Here is an 11,111-nt window from a genome sequence, read left to right as displayed (position 1 = left end):
TCACAGCTTTAGTCTTTTGCTGGGTTGCTCTTTCCGGTTTGTCTGGTTTTTCTGGTTTCTCCTGCGGCAGTTTTTTGCTCCAAAACGGATCATTGCTCTGATTATGCAGACACTGATATTAAAAACAATGACCAGACATATCAATAACAGATTCAGCAAAGAGAAAAATCAAAGTCTTACAGCTGGCGGTTTGTTGGTGGCACAGAAGGGAAGCAGGCCGGTTCTAGCGCAGACGTGTTCCGGTTCATTCAGTATCTTATGCACAGCCTCTGTGATTCTTCATCGGAGAGCTGGAGTTTTGAATGTCGCAGTGGGTCATCAACACTGTCAGTATACTCGCACATCAAACCGGAGCACTGACTAAGGGGCAGTATGCTCCATGATATCCAACAGCGAGCGAGATCAACCCCTGTTAAACTGTTGGCCATAAAGGCTATGAGCTTTGACAGCTGGGGAGCATATTTGCTTCTCTCCTGGGCAGTCAATCTTTGAGGAAAAGGGTGTGTATTGCCGAGCCGCTCCGGACGAAAGCTAGGCAAGGGATTCTCACCAGCAGGGGAGGTGTCTTTGCAGTAGAACCATGTCTGATTCCACTCCTTGGGGGTGACTGTGCAGCTTGGCGTGAGGGTATGTGACCTCTTTCCTTTTCTGAATCACCATGCCACCCAACTCTGTATTAGAGTCATCAGTAAACTCAGTACGGCGGTTTAGATGGAAAAGGTCTCTAAACAATTCCACTGTGGGCTCCTCTTGAAAGAACACCTCACAGAGCACTTGGAAGTGGCACATATTTGTAACAGAGTTGGGGCCAGTGTCTTGCGGATGGAGTTGGAAATCGGCTAAAACATCCCGGTAAAATTTAGAACCGGGCGGCTTAAAGCCCCGGGCTAAGTGATCTACGAAAACAACAACCTCTCCTTCTCGAGGTGTGGGAGGGCATTCTTTGCCAGGAGCCCTCCAATGGATGGTATCTTGCTGCCTAAAGTGCCAATCAGGACTAAATCGTCCAGTTGATCCTCTGTGACGCGAGAAGGAACCCAATTGCACTCATATACTTGCTTGGCCATGATGGAATCTACAAGGTAGAAGATCCCGGTTCAAAAATGCATTTGATCAAGGTACGTTGGTATGGGCACTGTTAAATCGGAGACAAAATTATCTGAACCGGAGTTTCTTGAAGCAACCAACATCTGGCGGTTCAACAAGGGGACTAATGGCATATACCTGTTTGGAAAATTTTCTATAAGGTTAAACTGCCTGATCTAAGCATTGAAAAGCTGAGATTGCGGATGGACAAGTACGCACAAACAGGTTTCACAAGATTTCTTTACAGCATTGGATCTGAAGCAAGTTTAGAGAAGAGATAAATACTTAGAGGTTCAAAGGAGCAATACCGAACCAATGAGCAAAACGTTCATATAGACCCATGGTTTGAGATGCATAAGTAAAGGCGAAGGTCAAACAACTATCATTGCACAGAATAAAGATTTGCGGATTCATCTAAAGATCTATTGTATGAGCAAGAGGCAGACGATGAACACTGAAGAACTGTGAAACCCTAGGCCAGATCTGCAGGGGAAAAGATAGAAGATTTACCGGAGCTGAGGAAGATGCGGAAGGTTGCCGCGATGTTCTGGTGCGCTCAGGTTGATGCAGCGGCCAAGGATGAGGCAGAGGTCGACGGCGGCGGCGGAGCTCCGAGGCTGGCGACGCGAGGAAGATGAAGAAGGCACGGAAGGAGAAAAGAAATGACCCTTCGGTCCTATTTATAAGGCGAAAGAACATGAGTCAGGCGCGACAATCAAGGGGCCACAAAACGGAGTTGTCGCCTCGATTTCCGCCGATCTATTAAACAAAGAAGCATAATGGATAACTTCGTTATGACAGGTGACGTCACTCCGGTTTACAGCAATCAGAGAAGATGACATCATGGCGGTTTACCAATTTATAAGAAGATGTTGAAGATGAAGCTTTTATTAAAGGATTGACATGAACCCGTTCAAATCAATCTGGGGCCTAATGTTGGGGATATTACTACTGGGCGTAAACCAGCCTATCTGGGCCGGGTTAACTTCGCCAGTAGTTAAGTAAGTTAAAGCCCAAGAAGACAGAGGAGGACTTAAGGCCCATGGTCGGCTCAAGGCCTGCAGCCGTAAACCGGCGTTAGTAGTTAACCTGTATTGTAAGTTAGGAATAAGAAGAGACCAAACCGGACACATCTATGAGCCGGTATTGGGACTCCGTAAGCCGACGAGAGTCACCCGTGTATATAAGGGGACGACCCGGCGGCGGTTCAAGGACAACAGACAACAACTCGAGATATAGGCGAAGCTTGTTTGCTCCCTAGTCATCGAAACCCCATCAATTCCATCACAACTAGACGTAGGTTTTTACCTTCATCGAAGGGGCTGAACTAGTATAAACTCTCTTGCGTCCTTGTGTCCGCTTTAATCCCTTCAAGCTAACCCGTCGTGATGGCTCCACGACTAAGTCCTTTCTCTAGGACATCTGCCGTGACAAAACCACGACAACTAGACACACAAGTTGATCCACATGATCGTTTTCTTAGCCGTGTGCGGTGCCCCCTTCCACCATAATCCTCGATAATATTGTAGCGGTGCTTAGGCGAAGCCCTGCAACGGTAGAACATCAAGATTGTCACCACGCCATCGTGCTGACGGAACTCTTCCCCGACACTTTGCTGGATCGGAGTCCGGGGATCGTCATCGAGCTGAACGTGTGCTAAAACTCGGAGGTGCAGTAGTTTCGGTGCTTGATCGGTCGGGCCGTGAAGACGTACGAGTACATCAACCGCGTTGTGCTAACGCTTCCGCTGTCGGTCTACAAGGGTACGTAGATCACACTCTCCCCTCTCGTTGCTATGCATCACCATGATCTTGCGTGTGCGTAGGAATTTTTTTGAAATTACTACATTCCCCAACAGATGACTGCATAGTATTATAGGCAGTTTAGAAACAACAATATGCAACTTAGAAGTATCGGTGAGGAAGCTAGAAGAATATGCAACTTAAAAGTACCGGTGAGGAAGTTAGGAGAATGTTAGAGAAAATTAATTAGGAGAAAGTGTAGTGAAGTTGCCTATTTTTTGCACTAAAGTTGTCTCTCGTAGAAAAAAAGTTGCTTATAAAGGTGATATGATGTTGTCTACCTCTGTTCAAGGTTATTCTCTATTACTAGTTAGTTGCTCATTGTTGGTAATTAGTTACTTTAAATTAGAGTGGAGTTGCTTCTGTTTAGCACTAAAGTTATCTCATCTAGCGTCTAAGTTACTTTCTGAAAGAAAGAAAAATCATCAAAACATATCCATGTGGGTTTAGTTTTGAAGAGCTCGTCACGAACTGGCTAGCCAACACCTGTGTGCTTAGGTCCCTTGATAGCAGGCAGACTCCCCTAGAAAAGGAAAGCACATAGATCTCATACCACCCATCCCCTCATAGTTCAAAATTTGAAATCATGATAGATGACTTAGATCTCATAATTTTTTTTCGATATTGTAGGAAACTTAGGTCCCTTGATGGACAACTTTCATAGTATTCTAAGAAATTGAGAATCACTCGTACGCAACTTTGTAGTGAAAGGGCAACCTAGTTTCTGTGGTAGACAACTTAGAAGCCATGTTAGACAAGTTTCCACTCTACGGTACGAAATTTTCATAGTATGATAGACAACTAAACAATCCACGACTTATTTTCCAATGTATACAACTTAGAAATCATGGTGACCACCTAATACACTGTTGCACACAACTAACTAGGTGGCTACTAGGCGAACTTAGTTATACACATGGTGCAATTCATCTAGCATCAGAGTTGCTCATGTTTAGCACTTAAGTTGCTTCATCTAGCATCAAAGTTGCTTTTGAAAAAAAATCATCAAAACATACTCATATGGGATCTAGTTTTGAAGAGCTCGTCGCGAGGAACCTTGCAGTGAAAACAATTTTGCGTTCTGACACTCGGTTCAAAAGTTGTAGCTTTAAAAAAAATTGAAACAAAATAAATAGATGACGTTGGCACATGCATGCGCATATAAGTATTCTTTACACTACCACTAGATAACGCTTTTGTTACAGACAGCAAACTACTTTTGTCGTCTAGTGCGTGCGCTCGCTGCGTCCATCCGGTGTAGCTGCACCGTGAAGTATTTAGGTTAATTATATAGGATATGTAATCTTCACCATTTCTTTTATTAAAGAACCATTGCTTGTATGCATTTGAAATCAGTGTTTTATGGCTGACTTTTTTTTCCCAACAAAGGATGGGTTTTATTGACTTTTTTGCGAGAAAAATTCAGATCTACGCATCTTCAATCATGGCAGTACATCGAACATAAAAAATATAAAAAATACATCTAGAACCGTAGACCACCTAGCGACGACTACAAACACTGAAGCGAGCCGAAGACGCGCCACTGTCATCGCCCCCCCTCCCATCGCCGGAGCTGGACAAAACTTGTTGTAGTAGACGGTAGAGAAGTCGTCATACTAAAGCCCCGTAGGACCAGCGCACCAGAACTATTGACTTAAAAGCAAAGTTCTATAAAGCCAAAATTATGCATACTTAAAAAACACGAACAAAAAGCAAAGTTCTATAAAGCCAAAATTATGCATACGTAAGAAAAAAGAAAAAATAACCCCCAAAGCATTCAAAAAGCTACCGATTTCAATTTAGAACACACCAACCTTATGGCTTTTTTCTAAGAACATACAAATCTTGACACCGTTTGAGTTCAGTCTAGCATTTGGGTCACCAAAAGCTATGCAATATGCTGAATGGCCAAAGCGTGAGAGTGTGTGTGCTCCTTTTCAGTTATAAGCGAGATACGCACACATACAAAAATCAGCCAGTCCCAATAATTTTACGGAAACACTTTGTTTCAGTCGGCGGATCACAAGCGAGCATCCCACCGCCTCCTCTACGTGACGCATTTTTGTTTGGGGCATGCTATATGCCCGTCGGCTGATCATTTTAACAGATCGGTCGGGTCGCGAGCTGTCAGATCTTCCGCATCGAGCAGTCTAGCGACGCCTCTATCATTGCAACAAAGGTCATGTTGCAGAATGTTTTTGCAACATAGGTCTTGTTGAAAAAATTACAACAGAGGTCTTGTTGCAGTTTTTTTTCATCTTCATTTTTTTGCAATATAGGTGTTGTTGCGGAAGAAACTTTTACGGCACAGATGATGCTGCAGAAATTTGCAATGAAAATCATGTTACATAAATGCCACTATCCCCGTCGTTCGCCTCCTTTGTTTGCATCTCCATCGCTGCAAGGGGCGGTTAGTGATGGTCGGGGATGACTAGAGGAGGTCGGCAGTGGACGTGCCGAGCCAACGACCGTGGTGCCCCCACCACATGCCGGGGACTGCCCTCACCACCGCCGCTGCAAAACCACCATGCACTGCAGCCTACACGCTCGCCACTGGATCTGCACCAAGCCATTGTAGTCAGGGGCTGCCTTGCGGCGCTGTGCAGTCCCCGCCACAAGCCGGGGAGTGCCCTTGCTTGCGCTACTGCAGAACCACCGTGTGTTGCTGCCTACAGGCTCACCATTAGATCTGCACAAGACATGGTGGCAGAGCTATGGACATCAACGAAGGTAACCGACGACTGCCTTGCGGTGCGGTCAGCTGCAGGAGCATGACGGTCGCAGGTGGGGAAGAGAGAATGCTCAGGATAAGGAGCAAGTGGTTGAGGTTGGATAAGGCACAGAGGAAATCGGGAGGGGCTATGGTGTCGCACCAACAAAGTGGCAGATGGGAGCCCCAAAATCAATTTGGTGATTTGAATCATTTCCCTTAAAAAAACTCAAGACTATACATAGCTAATCCTAATAGCGTGTATGTATAATATATGTAAACACTTGGGACACCTGACGGATCTTTCTGCGCGCGTCGAGTGTCTATGTGGCTGACCATTATGATTTTGATCGGACGGCTTGGGAGAGATCCCTACCCATGGGCCAGTTTTTGCAACTTAGTCCATGTTTTAGCCGGCTCAACCGCAACAAAGGGTCTATTTTAGACCCATGCGTGACGAAGGGCGAAGATGGCTGTATCCCGCCATGTTTTAGAAGGAAGAAAAATGTTTTGGGATGATTGCAACAAGCCTCATGTTGTACAGAGCCTACTGCAACAGTACCTTCATTGCAAAGGCTGGCGGTGCTCACATTTTGCAAAGGCTGACATTGCTTATGTGCGGTTAGATCAGACGGCTATTCATGTTTTGAGAAGAAGAAAAAAACGCTTTGAGGTAATTGGAACAAGCCTTCTGTTGCAAAGGACGTACTGCAACACTACCTTTTGGTGCAAAGGTTGGTGCTCTTCACGTGCGGTCGGAGGGCAATTATCGGCTCCTCCAACGGTTGGCGAGGCAGTTTATCTTTCTGCTTTATTATCAGTCGGCCAACGCATAGGTCCGTCCTATAAATATAGGGAATGTTAACGGGCAAATGTTCGCTAGGGGGAGGCCCCATCGGACACCCACACATCCAAGTGATGGGAAGAAACGGATGGCATATTTTTTTTTGTAAAAAAAGATTGCGTTCGTTGGCAATTTTTTCATACACATGACAAGTTTCCCTGCTTGCCATGGCAACTCCTTAAGAGTAGCATGACAGTTTTAGTTTCTTTTCAGTTTTTTTAGGCAACCTCGCAAAGCTTTATTACGTCGTCACAATGTTTACAGAGACGAAAGGAATACCCTCGCGTTGGCCTAACCAAACATGGCGGCCAACACTCAAAGTTAAAGCATGCTTTGCTAAGTTGTGAGCATCAAAGTTTGAGCTCCTAGACTGATAAACTACGTTACATGAAATAAAAGAAGATACTTGCATCTCTATTTCCCTAACCACTGCGCCAAATTCCGCACTGCTCCTCCTGCCGATCTCACTTGCCACACCCTTGCAATCTGTAGCTGCATGTACCCTTGATATATGTAAGTCTGTTGCAAGATCAAGGCCCTCTCGCAACGCCAAAGCTTCTAAAGTAGCTGGATCTTTAACATGCTTGAAAATAAAAGCCGATGCACCTAGAAAAACTCCTTCCTGGTCCAGACATATTGCTGCCACAGCTCCGAACCGGCTTCTGCTCTCCACCGCAGTGTCAACATCCAGCTTCGCGTAGCCTCCAGGGGGAGCAATCTAGATCGGGTGTTGCACAATCCCACTCCGAGTTGCATGTACACTTGGTACTATAAGCTAAATATCTTTTATGTAAGAGTTTATGAACCCATGTGTCGCCTGTGGTGATTTGAAAATGCCCTCATACAAAGCTTTCCTCCTTGCACCCCATATAGCCCACAGTGAAACTGAGAACCTAATGAAATCATCGGGTTTGAGGGTTCTCATCAAAGCAAATAACCATATTTTTGGGCACTCTTGCTGCTGAGAGCTCAGTTGGTCCAGTATGTCCTCCGCTGATAGCGCCCAGGTACATCTCGCCATGGGACAATTGAGCAGCGCATGTCTCCAAGAGTCGGACGTACCACACAAGCCACATGCCCTCGTCGTTGACATATTCCTCCTATGTAAAACGTCTCCTGACGGTATCGAGTTTCGAGCGAGGCGCCATAGAAAGACCCTTATTTTGCTTGGTACTGCGACCTTCTAGATTGCCTTCCATTCTTTGCTTTGTCCCTCACTGGAAGATGTTGTTTATGCCTCATCCAACCATCCCTATCTATCATATTTTGTTCGAACTAACATGCGGTATGCAGACCCGACCGAAAAATTGCCCCATGTTTCTTCCCCCCAGGACCAGAAATCATCAACATGTCGTGTGCACAAAGGTATCTGCATTATTGCTTCGGCATCAAACTCAGTAAACACCGCCCGGATCAACTCCTCCTTCCAGGAAGCCGTAGATGGCTCAATTAGTTCGGAAACCAAGCGTGGTGGGGCTGCCACCCGAGCTGCGATCGGTCTCTTGTAACTTGCTCGAGGGATCCAGTTATGATCCCAGATTCCGGTTGAAGCACCATCACCAATTCTTCTAACCACACCTTGCGCCATCACATCCCTTCCATCTAAGATTGATCTCGAAATTTGGGACGGGTGTGAACCCAACTCAGCTTGAAAAAGTGATACCTCCGGGAAATAAACGGCGTTCAGAAGCCTTGCACTCAGAGAGTCAGTATCATTCAGAAGCCTCCACGCCTGTCGAGCAAGCAAAGCTAGGTTAAAAAGCTCCATGTCCCTAAACCCCATACCTCCCATATGTTTTGGCTTGGCCATGACATCCCACGATACCCAGGTTGGCTTGCGTTTCCCCCTTCTGCTTCCCCACCAGAATTGGCGAATGATGGATGTAATGTTGTCACAAAGCCCCCTGGGTAGCCTGAAACAAGCCATGGAGAATACCGGAATAGCTTGTGCCACAGATTTTATAAGGACTTCCTTCCCTGCCGCCGATAACAGCTTCTGCATCCAGCTTTTCACTTTCGCCCAAACTCTATCGCGCAAATATTTGAATGTGCCATTCTTCGACTGGCCCACATCTGTTAGCATACCAAGATAGCGTTCGTTAAGCGATTCATTATGGACATTCAGACGGTTCTTCACTTCATCTCTAAGATTCTGTGGGCACCCTTTACTGAAAAAGATTGATGATTTCTCAGTTTAGTTCTCTGAACCGAAGCATTGCAATAAATGGTCAGTAGGTTTGACACTCTTTCTACAACCTCAGCGCTAGATTTGAAAAGCAACAGGCTGTCATCTGCAAAAAGAAGGTGGTTAACGGCCGGAGCCGTTGGCGCCACTCTAATACCTGTGAGTGTAGATGACTGTGAACTGGATTTCAGGAGGCACGAAAGGCCCTCTGCTGCAATCAAAAATAGGTAAGGTGAGATAGGATCTCCCTACCGAATTCCTCGTGATGGGTAAAAACGCTCGAGTCTTTCTCCATTAAACAAAACTGAGAAGGAGACTGAAGAAACCATAGCCACGACTGTGTCAATCCAAACTGGTGCAAAACCCAACTTCTCCATCATGGCCCTCAAATAGGTCCACTCCAGCCTATCATAGGCTTTCATCATATCTAACTTCAGAGCACAAAAACTATTGTTTCTTGACCTGCTTCTCTTCATAAAGTGTAGGCATTCATAGGCACAAATTATGTTGTCCGTGATCAGTCTGCCTGGCACAAACGCAGATTGCTCCTCAGAGATGATGTCTGGTAGAACAAGTTTCAACCTGTTTGCGATAACCTTGGAAGCAATCTTATACAGTACATTGCATAAACTGACCGGCCTGAACTGCGAGAGAAGATTGGGATTAGTTACCTTAGGGATCAGTACCAATACTGTGTCATTGTTAGACTCCGGGCTTTCCTCTCCTTTCACAATTCTGAGTACTATTCTCGTTACATCCTCGCCGCACACATCCCAGTGCTTCTGATAGAACAAGGCTGGGAAGCCATCTGGGCCAGGTGCCTTAGTGGGAAACATTTGAAAGAGAGCTGTTTTCATCTCATCATTAGTGTAAGGGGCACACAAATCTGCATTCATAGCATCGGTCACCTTTCTTGGTACTTGATCAATAACTTGCTGTATCCCTTGCACCCCTTCTGAGGTATAAAGAGTCTGGCAAAACTCATTTGCCATTGCCCTTAGTTCATTTTGATCGTCCACCAAAACCCCCATAGAATTTTCCAAATCTTTCATCATATTTTCTTCCTTCCGAGGCTCGCACGCATGTGGAAAAATTTAGTATTTTTGTCACCGGAGGCCAGCCAGTCAATACGTGCTCTCTGTCTCCACATTATATCCTCCCGGTGGTACAACTCAATTAGTCTTTCATTAGTTTTAAGCTCAACATGCATGGGTGCCACTCTAAGTGGGTCACCTCGTAGCTCATCCAACCTCCTTTTCAGCTCCTTAATCTCCTTCCTCACACTCCCGAACGACTGCCTGCTCCAATTTGTGAGACCAGCGGAAACACGCTGCAACTTCTGCAATTCCTGGACATTATTGCATGTGCCGTGCGCTGCCCACTCTGTCTGAACAAACCCCTTCAGCCCCTCATGCTTCTCCCACATTGCTTCATAGCGGAAAGTGCGCCTTTGTGGTTCTCTCTGGCCCCGCCCTAGGTATAGTAGAAGAGGGCTATGATCTGATGTCGCCGCCGTAAGATGTACAAGAGAAGCCGCAGCGAAACGGGCCATCCAGGGTGCGTTTGCTAGCGCCCGATCCAGTCTGCATCTGGTATAAGTCCCTCCAACTACTCTCTTTTCAAAAGTCCACTGTCTTCCCTTGTAGCCAATATCAAGTAACATGCACACATCCACTGTGTCTCTGAAGGCTTGTATTTGAGCATTACTTCTCATCCCAATTCCATCATGTTCGTTCGAATGTAAAACCTCGTTGAAATCCCCTATGCACATCCATGGAGGGGAGCTAGATGTGCTAATATTTTTCAGAACGTCCCACGTCCGGTATCTCAGGTGAGTTTGAGCCTCGCCATAGACACACGTCAGTCTCCATGCATCATGATTTTCTTCCTGTACAGAAACATCCAGGTGGTAACGAGAGTAACCCAAAATGTCAATCTTTATTTTATTGTTCCAAAATAGTCCAATTCTATCGCTCCTACCCTCACTATCAACCGCATATGCATTATCCTATCCCAATGTAGCAGCTAAGCTGTCTACCCTAGATCCTTCTATCTGAGTTTCAACGATACATAACAAGGTAGGGGCAAACTTCCTCGCGAAGTCGCGACGTTGCCCACACCGCGGCAGTTCCATCAGAAAGTACTCATTGGGCCCGGCGGCGCTCCTCGAAGGAGCCCGCCAAATTCTTCACCGGGATGCTTGAACTATCTCTTTCTTCTCCTTCTGTCTTTGAGCGCTTCGGATCTCTGGTCGGGAGCGGGCTGACCACAGCACCCACCGGGACAATGGCTAGATCTGTGGCACTTGGCTCCCCTTGTTGCTTCCCTGACACCATAGTATTCTTCCCTGAATCCTCCCTATCCATCCGCTTTCTGCTAGGATCATCAACAGCCATATCCTCCATGCTTGGTTGCAAACCTCGCTCGTGATCATCATTCCTCCCAAAATCTGCACCATCGCTTCTTGGTGTCCCTCTGTTTCCT

General features: G+C 46.0%; 1 protein-coding gene across 1 annotated transcript; it reads right to left on the bottom strand.

The window, feature by feature from the left end:
- Positions 1–9,678: 9,678 nt before the first annotated feature.
- LOC147986120 (uncharacterized) lies at positions 9,679–10,053 on the bottom strand. The gene has a single exon (XM_087541886.1). The coding sequence runs from the start codon at positions 10,051–10,053 to the stop codon at positions 9,679–9,681; it is 375 nt and encodes a 124-aa protein (XP_087398012.1).
- Between the last annotated feature and the right edge of the window lie 1,058 nt (positions 10,054–11,111).

Source organism: Triticum urartu, chromosome 2A (assembly GCF_056163025.1).
Source record: "Triticum urartu cultivar PI428250 chromosome 2A, HENAU_Tu73, whole genome shotgun sequence".
Lineage (NCBI taxonomy): Eukaryota > Viridiplantae > Streptophyta > Magnoliopsida > Poales > Poaceae > Triticum > Triticum urartu.
Note: the sequence above shows the minus strand (reverse complement) of the source record. Positions and strands in the feature narration are given on the sequence as shown.